This window comes from Mizuhopecten yessoensis, unplaced genomic scaffold (genome assembly GCF_002113885.1).
Source record: "Mizuhopecten yessoensis strain PY_sf001 unplaced genomic scaffold, ASM211388v2 scaffold4227, whole genome shotgun sequence".
Lineage (NCBI taxonomy): Eukaryota > Metazoa > Mollusca > Bivalvia > Pectinida > Pectinidae > Mizuhopecten > Mizuhopecten yessoensis.
In genome coordinates, this window is record NW_018405439.1 from 21,146 (window position 1) to 44,359 (window position 23,214).

General features: G+C 43.2%; 2 protein-coding genes across 2 annotated transcripts in view; both read left to right on the forward strand.

Moving 5' to 3' along the window:
* Window positions 1–1,643: 1,643 nt before the first annotated feature.
* LOC110448731 lies at window positions 1,644–11,015 on the forward strand. Its single transcript, XM_021495124.1, has 2 exons — window positions 1,644–1,772; window positions 9,635–11,015. Exon 2 carries the CDS (start codon window positions 9,636–9,638, stop codon window positions 11,013–11,015), a length of 1,380 nt encoding a protein of 459 aa, XP_021350799.1. The 5' UTR covers window positions 1,644–1,772; window position 9,635.
* Window positions 11,016–17,232: 6,217 nt separating this feature from the next.
* Window positions 17,233–23,214, forward strand: part of LOC110448732 — a 55,589-nt gene continuing 49,607 nt past the window's right edge. The window contains exons 1-2 of the mRNA XM_021495125.1: window positions 17,233–17,336; window positions 22,299–22,386. Coding sequence (XP_021350800.1) covers window positions 22,305–22,386 — 82 coding nt within the window. The 5' untranslated portion in view covers window positions 17,233–17,336; window positions 22,299–22,304. The remainder of the gene's footprint in view (window positions 17,337–22,298; window positions 22,387–23,214) is intronic.

Below are 23,214 nucleotides of genomic sequence, written 5' to 3' on the forward strand. Positions count from 1 at the left end.
TTCAAGATATTGACAGAGAAATGGATAGTGTAAATGAGATTGAATTTAAACGGGCAAATACATTGTTGGACGTCTGCAGAAAGAGAGATTGTCATCTGGGCTGTCAAAACCAACACATCACACGGAAATTGTTGAAGAAGGAGATCTGGAGAAAAATTCTGAATATTTTAATGGCGCTGAAACCTCCTTATTTATTCTACGACAGTGTGTCTGGTACAACATTTCGGTCCATTTTGTCACACGCGGCTTTGAATGTCATTACCAACTGAAGGGCGACTCGTTTGAATACAAATTTGATGAGAATAGTTTAGATTGCGACTCTTACACACGAGTGTAAACAGAAAAACTTTCAGGGTGGGCTGTCAAATAATGAAGCTATCTGAGACAAACGGATGTATGCAACAGGGAAAAAACTGTCCAGTGAGCATGTTGAAAAAGTTTATTGAAAAGACTGATCCAAATGCGATTGCCCTCTACAATGGTTGTGTAAACTATGCTATCAACAACCCCATGCACCATACCATTTGGCCAAGGCCTTAAGCTAAACCAGCTTTAACAATTTCATGTCAAAATATGTGAAATGCAGTAAGTGATACACTGCCCACTGTCTGAGAGCGACAGCCATTCAGAAAATGAGTGACAAAGGCTTTGAATGTAGACAAATCATGATGTCCGGACATCGGAACGAAGCGAGCATCAGAAGTTACAGTAGGAACTGCACTAGCACACAGAAACGATATATTTGCAATACATTGTCATCACTAACCAGTACAGCCAACGGAAAAGGTTGGGCGAACACCATGACATATCAATATCTGTTCCTCCTAGGCCAATAATTCAAATGTAAACACTGTCAATCTTGCTGTCTCGCCTCGTGTGCACCAGAGCGGTGCGAACGTCGTCAAACATAATAATAACGGTAACATGGGCCTTACTGGTTATCCTTTGAACAAGATGCCTGTGTCTTCGTTCCAGACAATGGCTGGGTTCCTGTCTAATTCTACGTTCACCAACTGTTCCTTCCATTTCGAAGGTGGAAAGTAGTCTTAATAACCGCCATGTCGTTGTAAGCGCGTCCCAGTCCTTGACCTAATTACTCAGTTATTCCGCGGAGCGCGGGAAATAGTTCTATAAATAGATTGTTTTCAATTTCAGTGGGTTTTTGTCAGAAATTTGCAGTTGAATTGAAACAAAACTAATTTACATCGGAATTGTTTTTTTTCGTTGTATTCAATGCAAACAAGTCATTCATCTTACCAAAGCGGCGTCTCACATTAAATGATGACGTCATAAGCTTCGTGACTTTCCGTGGTGCTAGACTTGCACAAAACCGATATTTTAGAAATTATTAAAAAGAAATCAATATTACGCTGAATATAAATATAAGGATAAAATCCGGTTTTGTTGAGGTTTATGGGGTATAAACCTCCATGGGTCTTGAGACAAATTTTATGAACTGCGAAGGTTGCTGGCATGGGAAACATTCCTTAAATGAGATGAAATATTTATATCGTCGAAGCTTATAAACTATACTGTCTTGTAGAAGGGTACACTATATGTCGCCTAATGTTATGAACTTCTGTCGCAGCAGTCGGCCATAACTTTTTAGATACCGTACAACAGGCTCGACAAAAGATTGTGGTGAATTTCGGGAGAGTTATCTCCCTTGGACCGTGGACCGCGCCGACACGAGATCTCGTGAGCTACGTGATATCATCGCTGTGACGCGTTGGCGCGGTCTCTTATACTTCTAGATATCGAACCAGCAACACGTGAGTGAATTTCCTCCACCTTGTCTTTGATTTCAGGAGCTGAGAGCATTTACAACTACTTGTTGTGACGGTGTGTGAATAACACACACCGAATTCACGACAATTGGTGTCATAAGTGAGAAAGAACTCACGCTATTCGCGCTATTTTGACATTTTTTTCCATATTTTTTTTCTACCTTGCTGGTCCCCTCTCGCTCGCACGTGCGCTGGCCATTTTGTTGACCAGTGCGCGAATTACGAGTGAGAGATTTTGGGACAGTTCTAGCAGTTTATTATTGTTTATTTAATTATTTATTAGGGGTAATTCAGAGTCGGCGGTGTTTTCACTGCCGTTCTGAAATTTAAATTTAATTTAATTTAGTTTACTTGTTAGGTTTTCACGGAACTTCATTCGCCTGTATAGTGGGCCGCCCATATTGGCGGAATACATATGACAGGCGAGACTTGAGTTATCGTTAGTATAGGATATTATTTTTATATTGTAGGGAAATTATTATATGTTTAGTTAGGTTATTATTACATTAGGTTAGAAATTAGTTATTTTAGGAATTAGAAATTATTTTGTAAACTGTAAATCGTAGTTGTAATCGTTGGAATTTTGTACGGGACGGTGGCACGTGTCTACTATAGCACTGTTGATATAAGTCCCTGTACATAATTGTGTAATTGTTTAATTAAGTGTGTTGACTTATTTCTTTCTTGGAACTTTATATTTTGTCATGGCTGTCATAAATATACGGACAGCTACAGAAGATGAGCTGTGCACGTTGGAGGGTTTAGGCCCCGCGACGGCACAGAAAATCTTGAGTATAAGAGATGATGAGGGGCTCACTCTGCAGAAACTGGTGACTGTTTCCAGAGTGGGCATTGAGAAGTGGCAGAAATGGCTAAGTGATGGGGTCATCACGGGCATAATGGTCACTGCCCCTGTAGAGGCGCAATCACCAACCCGGTCGACCTCATCACGGGCAGATAGGCTAGACAGACAGGAGGACGAGGTTATGGACATAAAGCAGGAAGTTAAGGAACTGCGGGTCCAATTCAGGGAGTTAATGGTAACATTGGAGACGGAGGCTCTTAGAAAATCAGAGAGTCTGGCGGCTCGTGCTGCCTCGCCTCCGAAAAAGAGCTCTACTCCCGGCACTATGCTACTGACTACACCTAGTGGTGGTCAGTATGTCAGCCAGAGGCCACAAATAAATAGCTGGTCACCCTGGGGGGATAGGGGTACCACTCATGCTACATCAACCTCCGTGCCATCATACTCGAACTCGCAGACAATGATTCCTAAACAGAAGGAGTCAGAGTTTGGCCCTATTTTACAAGCTATCCCGAAGGATGGAAGGTATGTAAGGGGTCAAGATCAGGGTGCCCATGTATCAACATGGACAGCTGGAGGTGCCAATGCACCCATTGCACCCATTGCTTCTAAGTGGGGGTTTAAGCTAGAATCGGCCCCAAAAGTTGAAGGGGAAATGAGTCTGCCCTTGTCATGCCTATCATCAGACAATGAAAAGGGGGCTGACTTCCTGTTGGAAGATGTCAAGCCTAGTTTGACGCCTCGCAAGCAGGGAGGGGGGAATTATCCTGGGGGATATGACCCTTCACAGCCAGCTTTTCAACATAGGGGGGGTAACATACCCCCAGGTAATAGGCTGCCATACACCAATGGCGGGATAAGTAACTATCCCCTGTTGGGACACATAGACACTCAGTTAGGGCAAAATCAGGTTAAGATAGAACAACATACTATTCCTGCTCATGGTCTGCCTTCGGCCGTTGCCGGTGCTTACGCGAGGGTGCCCATAACCAGCACAAATTGTGGCGTAACCACATCGGCGCGTGCTACCCGCGAGGAGAATAGAAATAGACGGACCCGCGACAGGTTGGACAACGAACGTCCTGCAAGGCGCACGCATCGCGTCCTCGGTGAGCGACATGTGCGCCAACCACAAGGCACGCGCCGTGCGCCTACAAGGCGCAGACGTGATGATTCGTCAGAGAGCGACGAATCGGACCCCGATTTCTCCAGTGAGGGAGAGGGGGACAGCAATACAGATTCAGGGGACTCCTCCGACGACTACCAGAGGCATCGTCAAAGGAGTAGGAGTCCTCAGCGACATAAGATGCCCACTTACTCGGGTAAAGAGCGCTGGGAGCCATTCGCTCTTAAATTCACCAGGATAATAGAAGACAGTAGATGGTCGGACCGTAAGACCAAACAACGGTTTTTCGATTGTCTGGTGGGTGATGCGTTGGAGTACGCAGATAAGCTCCCACGAACTCTTGGGTTCGCAAAACTCAAGAAAAAGATGAAGGAACGGTTTAGCGACAAGGACGTTCCAGTAGTGGCCCGCAGGGAGCTAAACTTCACTAGACAAGAGGAGAGTGAGAGTTTGGCAGAATTTGCTCAGCGGATTCAAACCATTACGGGGGATGGCTTTGCTCACGCAGACACCACCACCAGGAACCAGATCGCTACGGAGGCATTCCTCAAAGGCTGTCGCGAGAAGATGGCAGCACAGAGAGCCATGGAGAAGAATCCCAAGACGGTTCACAAAGCTCTGAAATACATAAAGGCCTCCGTGGCCAATCAGCGTGCTTTGTTTGGTTCTCGCGCGCCTCACTACCCTAGTAGGCAGGTAGAGTTTGCGGAGGGCACTAAGTCGGGGGATGATAAAGTAGAGGAAGCCCCTGTACAGTTCTCAAAAGATGAGCTACAGGAGCTAAAGAAATACCTGGCCCGGCTTAGTGCGGGCGGCGTATCTGCCCGTCCGTCTTCTCCTCCACCTTGGGGTGACTACCGATCTCCGGAACGCGACCGAGGGTTCCCTCAAAACTATGGGGGAAACCGATCTCCGGATTATCGTGATAGGACACCGGTCCCTTATCCCTCATCAGATTATCGCGATAGGCCCCAGTACCCTCGTCCACCCCAGGACAACGGACGTAATAGGTACGACGGTAGACCCCGCGACAGGTCACCATACGCTGAACAAGGTCCTTCGCGGAACCGTAACTGGTCACCCAGATATCAGGGGGACTCACCTGGCACAGGGTCACAAGGCCGAGGTCAAAATCAACCAGGCAGGGGCCCATGGGAACCAGGGAGAGGCAACAACAGCCCCGCCAGTTGGGGTAACGACCGAGGACGGAATACCCAGGCGTACCGTCAAAGATCTCCATCTGCGTCCCCGGAACCATATAGAGGGAGCAACGGTCCCGCCAGTTGGGGTAACGACAAAGGACGGAATAACCAGGCAGAGAGATCAAGGTCTCCATCACCCACGCCTAGAAAGGAGGTCCAACCTTTGAGGGAGGTGAAGCTGGCGGTCTCAGATGGCAGTAGCATCACCATACCACTCACTTTGAATGGAACTTCTATTCAAGCTGTCGTGGATACAGCAGCAACTATGACACTGATTAAGCGGGAGCTGGTAGACAAGCTTGAGGGACCACTGGTGCTTGGAAAACGAGTGAGGCTCCGGGGTTTTACTGGCAATGTGGAGATAGTGTGGGAAATAAAAGACCTAAATATCGGAATAGGGAACACTGAGGTACCCTGGACCGTATGTGAGGCCCCCATCATGGACGACATGTTGCTGGGGGTGGATTTCCTGTCTCGGAACAACTGTGTCATCGACCTAGATGCGGGCGTCCTGTTCATTGGTAATCAGGCAATACCTATCACATCAAGGTTAGAGGAACAGAGGACATCTTCTGCTGTCAAGGTAGCACAAAATGTAACAATACCACCAAACACCATAGGACACTGTCAAGTGGACTGGGCTAAACCCAACGGGAGCACGTCCATGATCCAACCGACACAACGTCCCGGGGGAGCTATAATAGCCAATGCATTGGTACCCCCGGGAGCACAACATTCCATTATGAGAGTAGTGAATGACTCCGCCAAGTCAGTAAAAATGAAGAAAGGGCAGAGCATAGGAGTAAAGGAGTCCGTGGAGGTCGTACCTGCACTCCCTGAGGAAGGCCCGAGGTGTGGCCAAGATGTGCCCCTCAGGGATAATGCTCAAAAAGTACCTGACTTCCTGGCAGAGCTGGTAAACAGATCAAGTAAGGAGCTCGACCCAGAACAGCGTCAACAGCTGGAGGAATTGCTAATAGAGTATCAGGATGCATTTGCTCAACATGATCTGGATATAGGCTGCTTGATGGACATTACCCACAAGATAGACACTGGCATGGAGGTGCCCGTCCGTCATAAAATGAGGCGGACACCTGCCCATTTCCAAGATCAGGAGAGGGAACACCTTGATAAGATGCTGGCTGCCGGCGTTATACAACCCTCTTGCTCGGAATGGTCCTCAGCTCCGGTGCTGGTGAGGAAAAAAGACGGGAGTCTTAGATGGTGTATAGACTATCGGGCCCTAAACGATAAGACGGTGAAGGATCGTTTCCCTTTACCGAATATTGACGACTGCCTAGACGCGCTCCAGGGAACTAAGTACTTCTCAACCCTGGATATGGCTTCAGGCTATTACCAAATAGTGCTGGATGAGGCGGATCGCAGGAAAACAGCATTTATTACTCGGTACGGGTTATTTGAACATACCCGAATGGGTTTTGGTCTCTGTAACGCTCCAGCTACCTTCCAAAGGGCGATGAACCTCGTCCTACGGGGACTAACATGGTCGGAGGTGTTAGTATACTTAGATGATATAGTAATACTCGGGAAGTCCTTCGAGGATACCTTGGCCAAGCTGAAGCGAGTTTTTGACAGATTCCGAATGTACGGGTTGAAGCTCAAACCAAAGAAGTGCGAGCTATTCCGAAAGGAGGCGGTTTTCCTGGGACGACTGGTGAACGAGTCCGGAATATCGATGGACCCAAAGAAGGTCGAGGCCATCAAGACCTGGCCAATACCGGCGGATAAAACTAAGCTCATGTCTTTTTTGGGCTTCGCAAATTACCACCGCAACCATATCCAGAACTATGCTGGAATGACACAACCAATGTATGAATTGACCAAGGTGACCGCTGACTTCCAGTGGGAGGAAAGGCACCAGAACGCCTTTGAGAATGTCAAGGCGGCACTAGCAAGCGCACCTTGCTTGTCTTATCCGGACGGAGATGGGGAGTTTATACTTGATACAGACGCCTCCGAGTCCTCCATCGGAGCAGAACTTTCTCAGATACAGGATGGACAGATCAGGGTCATTGCGTACGCCAGCCATGTTCTCCTTCCTGCTCAAAGGAAGTACTGTACTACACGCAAGGAACTCTTAGCGGTGGTGAAGTTTTGTCGGCATTTTCGTCATTATCTGCTAGGTAGGAGGTTCTATCTACGCACCGATCACAATAGTTTGGTGTGGTTGACCCGATTCAAACATATTGAGGGTCAACTCGCGCGATGGCTAGAGGAGTTAGCTCAATTTGATATGCACATTCTACATCGACCTGGCAAGGACCACGGGAATGCAGACGGGCTATCTCGAATTCCGGCCCATGAGGAACTCTGTAACTGTTACCAAGCAGGCACGCAGGTTGAAAGTCTTCCTTGTGGGGGATGCTCATACTGCAGACGTGCCCACCAACAGTGGCAGAGATTTGGAGAAGATGTAGATGATGTGATTCCACTAGCCTACCGAGCCATTGCCCCATTGAGTCCTCCCCAGGAGTACTCTCCCATTACCTTAGGATTGGCAGTCCAACCCGTAATTGCCTCACGGTTGCTGAACAGTGACGAGGGGGGGTTAAATGGCCTCTCCGGGGACAACCTGACAGACAATGAGAGCGAACCGGAGTTATCTGCTCCGCCAAATAAGCCAGAGTCGGATGAAGAGGTACCTGGCTGCACCGGCGTTCCAGACGACAATTGGTCGAATGAGGGAGATGGGGCGGATGTTACACCAGACCGTAGTGACTCCTCCTCTGAGGCGGAGAGCGAGGCTGAAGTAAGTAAGGCCTCTGGAAACGGGGATGGAACACCTCCAACAGGAACTGAGAAATCCGGGAAACATCGGGGAAAACTCGTTAACTGGATGGAAGGACTGAGTGGAGAAGGTTTAAGGACGGCACAGCTCCGCGACCCTGACATAGGGCCAGTGATGTTATGGATAGAGAATAACAGCTGTCCGACGGAGGCGGAGCTATTTGGACATGGTCGCGCCGTCAAGGCCTTGTGGTTAATAAGGAATTCGTTAGTTTTACAAAAGGGGGTATTGTATAGACTTTTACAGCCTACTGTGCGCCACAAGCGGCCCCGGGTGGTTCTCCCCGCCAGTCTGCGTGACACGGCATTGAGCTGTGCACATGATAGCGACATAGGAGGTCACCTGGGGGAGAGGAAGACGTTCCTCCGGTTGAGGCAGCATGTCTGGTGGTACACTATGACGCTGGATGCCAAACTTCACGTGCAGTCCTGTACTTCCTGCGCTCGGAACAAGAAGCAAAGAAAAGCTAAGTCCGGGCTTAAGTCCTTCCATGCCGGATTCCCTATGGAGAGGGTACACATTGACATTTTGGGACCATTCTCCCCTAGCAAAATGGGCAACAGGTATATCCTGATGATGGTGGATCAGTTCACCAAATGGGTGGAGATGGAAGCTCTCCCGACCCAGTGTGCAGAGGCTGTCGCATACAGTGTGGTTAAGAACATCCTGTCCACTTTTGGGTGCCCCTTACAGATCCATACAGATCAGGGGCCGAATTTCGTAAGCGAATTGTTCACCAGCTTGTGTCGACTACTGGAGATCGCCAAGACTCGTACAACGCCTTATCACCCCTCCTCAAACGGACAAGTGGAACGGTTAAACAGTACGGTGCTACAAATGATACGCTGCTGCATTAAGGGTAAAGATGATACCTGGGATTACTACCTCCCTCTAATCAAGATGGCCTTGCATGCGACAGAACACAGGAGCACCGGATTTACTCCCAACATGATGATGTTGGGAAGGGAAACGTTACAGCCACTAGATCTCCTATTGGGTCTCCCAACTCCCGCAGATAGGGAGCCTCATGAGTGGGTTAGGCATTTAGTTGATTCGCTGGCAGAGGTTCATACTGTTGCCCGGCAACAGGTGGGAAAGGTCCAGCGGAGACAAAAACGGGACTATGACCTTAGGTTGGCGGAAACCATATTCGAAGTAGGGGACGTCGTATACAAAAGGGACACGTCCACGAAGGTAGGAAAAAGCTCAAAGCTGAAGCCCCCCTGGATAGGACCATACCTGATAGCTGGGGTAAAGCACCCAGTTTACAATTTGAGGAATCACAAGGGGTCAAAGCACTGCCATCATGATCGGTTAAAAGCTTACAATGGGCGGTTTCTGCCCTTGTGGTTGCGTCGCATGAAACATTCTCTCTCATTGCCCGTACAGGTGCCGGTCGTAAGTGCGAAGAATCGTGAGACGCGCACGCAGGGACCCGAACCCCCGACGGGGGCAGGTTCTCCCGAACCCTTGATGGGAACGCATGACGAGGGTAGGAAAGGACAGGTCTCTGAGCATGGGCACCCAATCGTTGATGAGCGGCTAGGTAAAGCTAGTGTCATTCCGAGTGACACTACCAATTGTCGTGGTAGTACCGTTGGGGTACGTACCCGCACGGGAAGGCAGACAAGGGCACCCCAGAAACTCGACAACCATGTTCTTCACTAAAACCAGTGCAGAGCATAGTTGGTGGTATGGTATATAAAAAAAGACTATACCTAAGGGGTATAAAAAAGCGCTCTAGGGATAGTAGCAAGGATAGTAAAAATCCCTCCGTATTTCCTGGGACTTGTTAAATGAAGTCACAGGGTGCAGGTGAGGGAGACAGCTTTAATGGAGAGCGAGTCTTAAAAAAAGGGTATTTCTATTTCATCATAGTAGAGGAAGGTTTTCTTTCCTTTACAGAATGGACAACATTCTCAGAGTTGATTATTCCTCGAGTGAGGAATTCCTAAGCGCAGAGGAGGAGGCGGCACCTCCAGAGGTGGAGTTAGCTCCTCCGGAGGTGGAGGAAGGGACAGAGGGCCCTAAGGGGGAGGGGAACTGGTCAGAGTTCCCCTTCTACGGAGAATCTGACACCATCCAAGGGATGGGAGAGGAGGCCAGTGAGCCTGAGGGGGAGGTCCTCGGTGAGGGGACTCAGGATCCCGAGGAGGAGCTGGCCTCCAGTGAGGAGGACGGGGGGTGGAGCTTCAAGCCTGTGATCAGGATGGGCCCACCCCAGTTCATCCTGGACATGCCCGTGGTCTCCGGGGATGACCCTGTGATTCCTGCTCCCAGGATCACTAGGACGGCTCCGCTCGAGACTGATCCGGAGTCGGTCCGACCGTTCCTGGGGTGGGGGGCCTTCAGGGCACCCCAGAGACCAGTGGAGGAGGTGGTTGAGGCCACCCCGCCGGTGCCTTTCCAGGGGGCCCCTTTTCCTCCCAACTCGGAGGAGAAGGAGGCACCGGGAAAGGACCGGAAGCCCAGGAGGAGGAGGAGATCCGGAAGACGGAGGCGGTCAGCTGCCTCTGCGTCTCCCTCCACCTCTGGTCAACCTTCAGGACCCAGGCTGAACCTGCAGCCGGGTCCGAAGGTAAGCGTTCAACCTCCTGAGCGGTTTTCTGCTCGGAGTTGGGAGGAGCCTTCTTGCCAGTTAGCTGGTAGGGGGCTAGCTTCCCTTACAGGGGAAAGGGGGTCTAGGGCCCAGTCCCTGGGACCCCTCCCCTACATTCCTGCCGGGGCCGAGGGAGGGTTTGTGCCTCTAGAGCGGTTCTCTGCTCGAGGCACGGCCTCCTCCGCCGAGAGGCGTCGTGTCCCTTCGCTGGCAAGCGAGCAAGGGGCATCGTCCTCCCCCTTCGAGCCGGCTAGAAACAAAGGGGTCAGGTACCGGAACTGTGACCTGTGCCCGGATGTTGACCGCCACCCTAGGCGTCACGCCCTCGCCGTTCACCTCAATTTGTTGGTGAACGTGGAGGGCGGATGCCTGGCGTGTGGGGTGGGCGAGAACAACCGGGAGCAGTTGACGCAGCGACACCCTGACCATGAGGGCAGCCCCGATGATGGCTGGGACCAATGGGTCAGGGACCTTGTGCGGATGCTCTGTGCACAGGCCCATGACTGCGGGGTCCCAGACGTCCTGGGTCTTCTTGCCCTTATAGTGGAGGGTAGACATTACCCAGCGCGGGCTGTTGAGGCTCCTCGTCCCTTCTCCCCCAGAGAGACCTTGGTGGCGGAGGCCATCAATGACTTCCTGGGGGATGATGGGCAGCCTTCTTCATTGTTACAGACATTGTCATCCTAAATCAGAAAGATAAGTTAACATAACAATAAGAAAGATAATGTAATATAACAATGTTATCACTTCTTACTGACATTGTCATCCTGGATCAGAAAGATATTGTAATATAACAATGTTATCACTTCTTACTGACATTGTCATCCTAAATCAGAAAGATAATGTTATATAACAATGTTATCACTTCTTACTGACATTGTCATCCTGAATCAGAAAGATAATGTAATATAACAATGTTATCACTTCTTACTGACATTGTCATCCTGAATCAGAAAGATAATGTAATATAACAATGTTATCACTTCGTACTGACATTTTCATCCTGAATCAGAAAGATAATGTAATATAACAATGTTATCACTTCTTACTGACATTGTCATCCTGAATCAGAAAGATAGTGTAATATAACAATGTTATCACTTCGTACTGACATTTTCATCCTGAATCAGAAAGATAATGTAATATAACATTGTTATCACTTCTTACTGACATTGTCATCCTAAATCAGAAGATAAGTTAACATAACAATGTTATCACTTCTCACTGACATTGTCATCCTAAATCAGAAAGATAAGTTAACATAACAATGTTATCACTTCTTAATGACATTGTCATTCTAAATCAGAAAGATAAGTTAACATAACAATAAGAAAGATAATGTAATATAACAATGTTATCACTTCTTAATGACATTGTCATCCTAAATCAGAAAGATAAGGTAACATAACAATGTTATCACTTCTTACTGACATTGTCATCCTGGATCAGAAAGATATTGTAATATAACAATGTTATCACTTCTTACTGACATTGTCATCCTGAATCAGAAAGATAATGTAATATAACATTGTTATCACTTCTCACTGACATTGTCATCCTAAATCAGAAAGATAAGTTAACATAACAATGTTATCACTTCTTACTGATATTGTCATCCTAAATCAGAAAGATAATGTAACATAACAATGTTATCACTTCTTACTGACATTGTCATCCTAAATCAGAAAGATAATGTAATATAACAATGTTGTATCTTCTAACTGACATTGTCATCTTAAATGTGAAAAGAATGTTACATTACAACGTTATCTCTTCTTACTGACAAAGTCACTATATGAGATGGAGATTTGATTTTTGTTGTCTTTTCTGAAAGTTGTTAATTATTTTGTCACTATAAAAGGCGGAAGTCACGAAGTATGACATTTTGTAACTCCTCATTATAATGGAGGAATGTCAAATCAAACAAAAATTGACCTGGGCAATACGGCGCATATAGGAGGAAGGCCATGTTATTTAAAATGTAAGTTCTGCCGATCATAGCCACTGTGGTACGAAGGGGGTCATGTTATATAATTGTTATTTAATCTTATTAACACTATTATATGAAAGAAGTCATGTCATATACAAACTTAACTAAATGTTACTGATAGAGCCACTGCACGTTTACAGGAAATCGGAAAGAGAGAGGACTGGACCCAGCGGTGAATCACGTCACAACACATCGTCATGAAAACCACACACACATCAAAAACACAGCTGGATATGACGTCACAAGGAGAGGACTGTTCGATATCCCATACCTGAACAAAATACTTGGGAGATGCAGATATTTGAAATATTTACCATTTGTGCAAAATTATAGTTATGCACAAATTAATAACTCAGTTTAGCCATGTGTACTTTTAGTATTTATAGATTAGCAATCTGACCAAGGAGGGTGTTGATACTTAATGATTTTAGACATAATTGACATTTTCTACCAGATTCATCTATCAAACAGTTCTAGAAAGCAATCTATTATAACAGTAGTGGAATGTTTTAGTGGTTAAGGATCCCCATACCACTGACCAAAACTGCAAATATTAATTGGACATTTTGTACCGGCCTGTGTTTATAAGTTTATTATATGAAGTGTATAAATATAGATTCGTTTGATGCACTGCACATAGTGTTGGCTCGCTTGGTGGCATTGGGCCATGCGTGTGTCAAGTAATGTGAATGTTAAGTAAGGAATGGGAACCCGTATGTAAAGACAGCTTTAATAAATCACCTATGTTTGTCACACGTGTTGTTGTAACTTTGGGTTGAAATCTATACCTTGCAGTACTTTTTTATGGAAAATAATGAAGTTAAAATAATCATCAACAATAATGTTTTGAGATTAAAGTTACAACGTGTCTATATTGAGATTTGAACCCTAGACTTTCGATCGTATTGCAGTCGCTCTAACCAACCGATCTACATTATTAACTGTAGTCCCCTCGCTCAGTTATACTTCAGCTCCTACAAACTGACCTATATGATTAACTGTAATTACCTCGCTCAGTCACTCTACAGCCCTAAATAATCGATCTACATGATTAACTGTAGCCCCTCGCTCAGTCACACTACAGCTCTAACCAGCCGAGATTAATGGTTAACTTTAGTCTCCTCACTCAGTCACACCACAGCGCTAACCAACCAAGCTATATGATTAACTGTAGTTCTATCATTCCGTGTCACACTTCAACTCTTACCAACTGAGCTACATGCTTAACTGTAGTCCAATCAACCGAGTTACATGACTAACTGTAGTCCCATCGCTCAGTCATACTACAGCTCTAACCAAGACAAAACTGAGTGGAGTTAACTCTATAATGAAACCTACATCTCTTACCAGCACTGGTAAAGGACAAAAAAGGTTCACTACGCCTTGAAATGAAAAAAGACCATCCAGTGCTTGTCCAACATTCTCAATTTTATACACAGGGATGGAGAGCAAATGGTGATATTTCTTTAATTCTATCAAAATTTAATCCAGATAATCCATCTGTTGACGAGATAGCTGCAACTGAGAAGCATGTTTCAGGTAATGCTTGCAATGACAATCATCCAACTGGAGCACTAATTGATCTCTTTCATGACATTACCAATACAGCCGATCAGTCAACAGGGGCCACTTCAAAATAAGTTGTTACTAAACTATTGATGAATACAGTGAAGCGAGACGTTTTAGAGTGGAGGCTTCTTTGGAACTATCTTTCCTTCCCCTTTTCAGATGCAGCCATACCTTTCATTCTGTAACTCTATCAGCATCAACGAAATTGGAGAGAACTAGATCAACAGTAACAAAGCAACCACCACCTGATGAATATCTCCAGAGACCATATGAAGATGATAATTCTTGATACCAATTTATTTGCAAATCTGGGAAAATTCCTGTGATAACAGGCAATCACATTTGTGCATCTTGGCCTCTGACTGAATACTTCTCCGGGGCAATGATATTCCTCCATTGGCCAAACTGGCGATCTATTGATCAGCTCAGATCAAGAGCAGAACGTTGGAAGAAATTGATGGTGTCAGACAAGTGTCCTAATTTTGTAAAAAGTCAACATTGAGCGAGTCAAACGTCGCAGTGCCCTCCACGAAGACGTCCAATCAGATAAGGAAGACACATGAAGTCCAAAAGGAGTCTAAAGAACAACCTGGGTGGATGTAAATGTTGGCACCCAATCCTGAGTACAATGAAAATATGTCGGATTTCCAGTTTGATGACAGAGAGCCAGACTGTGATTGGAGTACGGAATCACTTCCCTATCTCTAAAACAAAAGGAAAACTTTCCTGAATCAATTGAATCACGTGGAAGTTGAAGAAACAGAAGATCAAACCCTCAGCCTTCCTGAAATTGATGTATCTTCAATGAACACAGAACAAAGGTTTGCCTTTAACCTTGTTATGGGTAGCCTTCTATGTTTAAAAGAATCCATAACGTTTGCATCCTTTCAGACTGATAGTGGCAGGAACTGTAGGTTCAGGCAAAAGCGTTCTCATTAAATGGTTAGTCAGAAGTATCGGACAGCTATTCAAGAGAAACAAAGCAGCACACGTCCTCTATCCAACTAGTAATAGTGCAAACCTTAGTTCAGGTGTAACTCTTCACAGCTTCCTACAAATACCAACAAATGCTCAGGCAACAAGGGAAATGTCTCCTCCACAATGAGACAAGCTTCAACAACTCCAGAAAAAGTGTGACGGGGTAGTTGCATCATTGGTCGATGAACAATATTTAATCGGATGCACAGCTCTGGGATGGATGGAGTACATGTGTAAGTATGCCATGTACAAAGGCCAAACCCCGTCACAAGCATGGGGAGGTCTACCAGTAGTAGTTGTCTTTGGTGGTGACGTACAGCTGCCTCCTGTTTGTATACTGCAAAAACACCACACCAGCAGCAATGCATGGACCCCGTATCTGGCAAGACTTTGATGTGACAAGGCAGTCACATTAAAAAATCAATTGTGCCTCAGGACAATCAACAAAAGCAGTTCAAAGATGTCCCGATGTCAATGAGGACATACTCAACTACAACACAACAAGCTGTTTGGCTGCAGAAATTCCAGTGGAAAGATTTGAAAAAGATCTAAAAATAAACTTTAATACAGCAAAGATATGGAAAATAATAGCAATTCAGGCTCACGTGGTTGCACAGCTGAATTAAGTAAGGGCAATTAACTATTCGTTTAATGTTTAATCTAAATGTAGTCAGTTAAACACATGTTAGGTGGATAGGAAGAGAAAACCATGGTAATGAAGTGATCTGCCCTGAACTGAATACTGAATCTACAGCAGGGAGTTGTACAACTACAGCTCATAGGAGCAGAGGGTCAGGTAGGTAACATCTAATACAAAAACTGACTTGTGATTTAAATTGTAAAATATAACTACAAAAATGTACATCCATTGATGTTAATGACCCGAGATCAATTCAAATAATTGCTATGTCAAATACATACGTTATTGGTCATTTTTAATTTCGCCAAGATGTTTTTTTCACTATTTCTTTTCGGACGGATCGTTATGTATTCTTTATTAACTTGTTCACCGTCATATTGTTATAATATATGGCAGTAAAGCATGTCTGACCCATATGACATACTCAGCCCTCGTATTTATAAAATGCTTCCCCATACTATGGATATGAGTTAATTTCCTTAATCAGTATTTAATTCAAAGGTATCATACAAAAGGTTCAGAAGGTCAAAATCTAACAAAGTATTTGTGAACACTGCATGTGTTGGTTCAGCAGAGATTTTCTGGGAAAGTATTTTTACCTGATTTGAGCTGGAGCATGGAAAAAGAGCTAGAGCACGATAAAAGCTTTGTGCGAAATACCCAGCCTGGTCCAGACTTTTAGGGGGGATGAATAGAGTAAAGCTCAGTAAAACATAAACGAAATATCGGTCCTTTCATTGCAGTAAATATTTGGAAATAAGGTAAACAACATATTTATATCTCACTAATTATAAAGGAACCTCAAATCTGTTAAAATAATGACAAAATAAGATGACGAAAGGGAGAGAAATAAAGCAACCTTATTTATCAGGGCCTCTTATCCTTTCAAACATTTTCTGATGTTATTGAGATTCCAAAGAATCCCCATTTGTTTCTAAAGTTTATGTTAACATCAACAGTGATTTTTGCAGACTAAAACCAAACGGTTCAAACATCATTTTTGTTCATGCCGGTATGAACGCAAATCGGTTACATTCCTATTTACCATGAAGTCCTGCCCTGGCAGGTTTCATGAATATGTAAGTTACCGGTTTGCTTTCATACCGGCATGGAATTGAAAAAAATGCCGTAATCACCCACCGTTACATCCCCTGTACAAACATGCTAAGTAAAGTGATTTTGCAATGATATTGGGGAAATGCTGATGAAAGAGGAAATGGCTATTACAAGGCCCCAAATTCGCCCAAAACACTTCTTCCCGATGTCTTTATATGTATGACATAAAAAATGTTCTTAAACAAATCTCTATACTACATGAAAAGATTCGGCCTATAGTGCATTGGAAATGATATTCAGTTTCTCTCGAAGTGAAGTTCCTTAATTCTCGTAATTGTTAAAAATATTGTATATTTCTTTTTAAGGAAATACAAAATGCTTTAGCTAGGGATGAACTTAAGTACATGCTTGATATTATAAAGATTATCATTAAATTAAAAATATTTTATATAATATAAAAACAAAATGATGTCTCCGCTGATCATGAGCGTCGAACGCCGATCGGGGACCGTCGGCACTTTCCGTAAACGAGAATTTTCTCGTTTACGGAAAGTGCCGACGGTTCTCGATTGACAACACTCGTCACATCTCGGCAGATTCCGTACCTAGATGAAGGGTACCGGAATCGGCCGAGGTTAGCCGAATGGATTAATAATACCCGTTTCCGCCCAGTCAAGCTGTGAGACAGCAGAGAGAAACGGGTCGACAAGGACCAAGCGCCTTATCTATTAGGCCTTAAGATTTATACAAACAATTGTGTCAATACATTCAACAGGTAAGCATTACATTTGTTTAACAATTTGAATACGGATTGTCAGCCAATATATATGGGTTTGATCAATTTTAATGACACACCGTAATGAAAGCCAGATTGTCAAAGCGCACTTGGTGAAACTAGATTTTGTGACTGCCTGTGAACAAAAAAATAAACACAAAAGACATTTTGATGTCCGAATGTCATAGTTACATGTACTGTTCTCACTTATATGATACAGGGATGTCACCTCCTTGTATGATATCATAATAAAAACTAGTGATGTTTCCACTAGATATTAACAAAACCGAAAACGAAAGTAGCCGTCCGTGGAATTTCCACTTTTCATTTTGAAATGACTCACTAAAATATATTTTTTATAATGACCAATAATATCACACAGACAAGGACATAATGTCCCCCTTGAAAATAAATCTGGATTTTTTTTTTAAACCTTTATCAGCTATTTAAAAGTAAAAAGCGTGTAACAGAAGAGCGGGGTCGGGTATAAATGAACCGGAAGCAGTTACGGAACATGATTATAAATCGCACGTTGGTGTGTTATGTGCATGTCACCACCCATCAGCATTCCTGAACTCTGAAAATATTGTCCAGTTGGCAATGTGGGTGAAAAAACACCCACTGTAAGCCTTGAGTTGTTGTCCTGGACATGTGTCTACTTCCGGGTTTCCTGGTTATTTCTAGCATATTTTGCATATATAGTTGTAGGCACGGACCGCTAAGCCAATGAGCGTCCATATAAAAGGAAACGTCACAACTTATGACAATGAATGCGCATTTAGAAAAAGAACACAAAAAGAACAATCATAATTTGTCAGTTTATAATCCATATTTACAGTAAGCATGACATTTATTTACCGTTGATGACATTTAAGAGGTGTTCGGCAGTTATTTTGTAATAATAAAAACTTGGTCAAAATTAGACTAGAGTCCAGATCGCTCCCTTTTAATTACTACCACCAGACTTGCTGAAGCACTGCCCATCATCATAGTGATTTACAAAACCAGGGACATGCCTTTACAGTCTAAACAATTTTGGTCATACCAATATTTATATGAATAATACCCAGTTTTTAACACATTTAAGATGGCTTATCTTTTATTATTGAATTATGGAATGAAAGATTATTATAAACATCAACTAAATTACACTTGGGAATAAGGGGTTACACTACCACCGTTGGTACAGCCATGGGAGTATCTGAAAAGTTTATTTAAGATATGTTAGATTCAATTTAAAGACCTTTGATGAATATTTTATAAGAAATAAAAGAAGTGTTCAGTAATACCCTCCATGGTGTTCATTAATTGCCCGACTGGTTCAGTAATTACCTCCACGTACAGTAATACAGCATGCCTTATAGTTAAGATAATGTTACAGACACACCATAGTGCGTAAAACACACTTATTTTTAGGGCTTGGCAAGAAGATGCAGGGTGCCCTATAGTAAATCAGGTTGTCCGTCTGTCTGTCCAGTGGGTTTTTTTTTGCACAATATTGGTGGAAGTAAGCGGAGTATGTTTTTAAAACTGTACATGATGATTTCCCATGCATCCTAGTTCTGCTTGGTAACTTTTCAGGCAGATAAGATTAAAAACGGCTGCTAATCAGCCATCTTGGATTTTAACACTACAAAATTTCATTTTTTTTGCTCTTAACTGGTAAACATTTTGTTATGACATTAAAAAGAGTCAGTTGACCAAAGGTCAAGGTCACTGGGTCAAAGGTGAAGTTTACATTTCTTTTTGACACTTTGAAGCAATGTTGGTCAGAATTAAACGAGGAGTCAATTGACCAAAGATCAAGGTCGTTGGGTCAAAGGTCAAGGTCAAATTTAGTATCCTTTCACTGATGAACATTTTGTTACGACATTATGAAGCAAAGTTGGTCGGAATTTAACACGGTAACTTGGTAACGAGTATGGGTCTCGCTGGCTATAAAACGTGCATTACCTGTCAAACCGGTTATCATTCTACAACTGACTGTCTTCAATGCACCACGCACCCTGATTGGCAACCGATATTAAAAAAAATCAAACGCACTCACATGAAGACTTTAAAAACACGGCCAAGCTGTTTGTTACTTATGGCACATTCTCCAAAATTGTGTATCCAAAATAAAAGGCATCTTACTGAAAAATCTTCTATCAATCCCATATATATCATCAGTCTTTCACATGCATAGAACTGCACCAATACACAAATCTTTATTATGAAATCGTAGTCTTCGTGCATTATATTTCAATTGGTCATAATTTACTTCTATTTCTACTTTTCTTAGATAAATGCTTACTTTGATGTGTTCCATTTTAATTTTATTCAACTGATCTGATACAAAATGTCGTAAAAAAATTGTGAAAGTGTCATATATAGTATATAGCAGTGTCACCTTGCGCACACGTTGAACAAATGATGAGCGGTGCGACGGGTAATGCACTTTTTATACCCAGTGAGACCCATACTCATTACCAATTAAGGACCAAACTAAAATGTCGGCACGTCCTTAGAAATGATAGTTAGAAGAGACGGGTGGGGGATGAAGGGGGAGGGCATGTGTACTTCTAGTATACAGTGGTAATCTGACGGCTGTAACGAATGTAAAAAGACTTCCGTGTCACAGTTCCCATACTTGCCAACCTTCCGCACATTTAATGTTTGTGTAACCTTTTGACATTTTATTAGGTCACCTGAGCTTTGCTCAAGTGACCTGTTCTAATCGCTTTTCGTCCGTCGTCGTGCGTCGTGCATAAACTTTTACATTTTCAACTTCTTCTCAAGAACCAGTGGATGGATTTTTTTCAAACTTGGTCAGAATCATCCTTGGTAGATGAGGCTTCAAAATTGTAAAATTGGGATTCCTACCCCAACCGCTGGGGCCAGGGCGGGGCCCGAAAGAGAAAATTAACCAATATTTCAAAAATCTTGTTCTTCAGACTCAGAGGTACTACACTGATTTTCTCAACGTGGAAAGAAAGATCATCAGGGGCTTTACTTAAATTGTAAATTTCAGGACCCCCGAGCTATCCATTCTCCCTTGGGGAGGGGGTAAAGTTTACTATAGTTTATATAGGGAAATAACACTTTTGGGTATATTTTGACAACTTTCGGTAGGAAATTATTTTTACTTGGTGAGAATTATCCTTGGAGGTAGATGGTTTCAAATTGTAAAATTGAGATTCCTACCCCAACCCCTTGGGCCAGGGCGGGGCCCCAAAAGGAAAATTAACCAATATTTCCAAATTTTTCACTGCCCGACTCAGAGGAACTACATTCATTTTCTCTGCATGGAAAGAAAAACATCAGAGGCTTTATTTAAATTGTGAATTTCAGGACCCCCGAGCTATCCGTTCTCCCTAAGGGAGGGGGTAAAGTTTACTATAGTTTATATAGGGAAATAACACTTTTGGGTATATTTTGACAACTTTCGGTAGGAAATTATTTTTACTTGGTGAGAATTATCCTTGGAGGAAGATGGTTTCAAATTGTAAAATTGAGATTCCTACCCCAACCCCTTGGGCCAGGGCGGGGCCCCAAAGGGAAAATTAACCAATATTTCCAAATTTTTCACTTCCCGACTCAGAGGAACTACATTCATTTTCTCTGCATGGAAAGAAAAACATCAGGGGCTTTATTTAAATTGTGAATTTCAGGACCCCCGAGCTAACCGTTCCCCCTTAGAGAGGGGGTAAAGTTTAATATAGTTTATATAGGGAAATAACACTTTTCGGTATACATTTTATCCATTTTCAGCAGAAAATTACTCAAACTTAATCAGAATCATCTTGGGTGAATGAGAGTATTACTTTGTAAAATTGGGATTCCTGCCCCATCCCCAGGGGCTAGGGCGGGGCCCCAAAGGGGACATTTACCAATATTTTCAAATTCTTATCCATTGATGACATGACAAGTATTGTATTTCACTTAGTTAACATGCTGATTTCCACTTCACATCTAAACAATAAAATAAAGCTACCAGTACCTATGATATAACTCAGGTGACCGCTAAGGCCCTTGGGCCTCTTGTTTACTTTATAGAAAGTTTGATGTACCATGTCAATCCGGGTAATCTTGGACACTATTCACAATGTCCAGTCCAGCTTCACCCTTTCGCTGCCACAGTGAAAACCCTGATTTTCTGTCAGGCCAAGTTTTCAGCATGGCTTTCAAATGTCCTATTTTAATGACGTTGTACTGTGCATGTGTCAACAATTCATGTGTAGACCAAATTTCATTTTCTCAGGAAACCTATTGGAAAAATAAATACAATTTCTACTTCATAGTCATAAGATCATATAAAACTATTCTGGTAACCTTCAACCACATGTTGTACCTCTATTGAAAGCAGAAATCATTATATATAACTTCATATATATAGGATCTTAAATGGGTTAATTAAAACTTCGTGACGAGTTTCATAAAAGCTAATTATCAAGAACAGAAGTCTTGAATTTCAAAGACATATTTTCAATATTGTTGCATGTGCACATAGAACTGGTGAGTCCTTTTCTCTGTTCTCAAATTTGGCCTGGACTGAAGTTGATCCCAGGACGTGTTAGTGGTGGCGGGAAATTTGCATGAAATGTCCGTGCAGTGAGGTCACCTGTCAATTGGTCAATCGTCCGGTGTCCAATCAAGTACACAAAAAAAAGCGGACACGCCCACAGACATTTATGAAAGGGGCCATAGACAAGATATACAGCACAGTATATTATTTAACAAATACATGTACCCATATACTTGGTGTATAACACTGAGGCTACAAAACTTTTGGAAATTTCTATACAATTAGCTTTGATCAAAAGTCATGACATGATGCAATTACGGAGGATCTGACAATGTGTTCTAGGATCAGAAAGAAAGAAAAATATTTAGAAGGGAAAGATAAAAATAAAGAAGATTTCATGTCATAGTGGTAGCCAAGATATCCCTCTGGTATCTCTTTTTTTTTGTTTCATTAAATAGTGAACCATGTCAAAGGGCCCTGGTAAAGGAAGGAAAGGGAAGGGACCGGCTCGGAGACATCCTTCCCCTGTCCAGTCTGCATCAGAAGGTAATGTATTAGAGATTTTCAACATGTGTACTAAATTCTGTATGATGAATGTCACAGGGTTCAAACTTGATGAAAATTTGTTTTATATGCAATACCAGAAGTAGTGAAATGCAATATATTGACATTGTTCAATTTTATTTTGTATATTAGGTGAGGAATATATATATAAAATATAAAAGGCAAATTTCACAATATCCTCAATATAAATCTACTACACATATAAACTACTGTAACGGATGCGTGCCTACAGTTCGTTACCAAGTTCTTTCTTGGACCCAGTAATTGTTGTAACAAACAAGTGCCGACAATATATACAAAATAACGGCCGTCTTTCTGACTCAAATAACTATTACCTAATCTACACCCGGTAGATATTTTACATTAATATACCTCTAACACTAATATAGTCAAAAAGCCAACTAAAACAACTGTATCACAATATATCCGTCACCCTGTATCAACAGTAAATAGCCCCTTACTGCGACACCCGTGACTGTGTACACCCTTTACCGCGACACACCTTGACCACGTCACCCTTTACCGCGACTGCCGTTTGACCAAGTCACCCTATAGCTAGCCACTATAAAACCTATGCCTTGGTAAACCCTGTGTCTTGGTACCTGACACCCTGTATCAACAGTACGTCGCCCTGTACTGTGATACCCTGTGACTATGCACACTATACTGTAACACAATTTATTTTGACCATGTACTATAAAGGAATACAGTGGAACCCTAGCTTATGCAGCTAGGCCCAAACTTATACAGCTTGGTCACTGATTACCTTTTTAGAGTTGTTCCTTCTTCTTCGACCGCCAGAGCAAGAGA

Bases quoted from the DNA above. Each gene is read 5' to 3' on its own strand.
- LOC110448731 (XM_021495124.1), top strand. From the start codon at position 9,636: ATGGACAACATTCTCAGAGTTGATTATTCCTCGAGTGAGGAATTCCTA.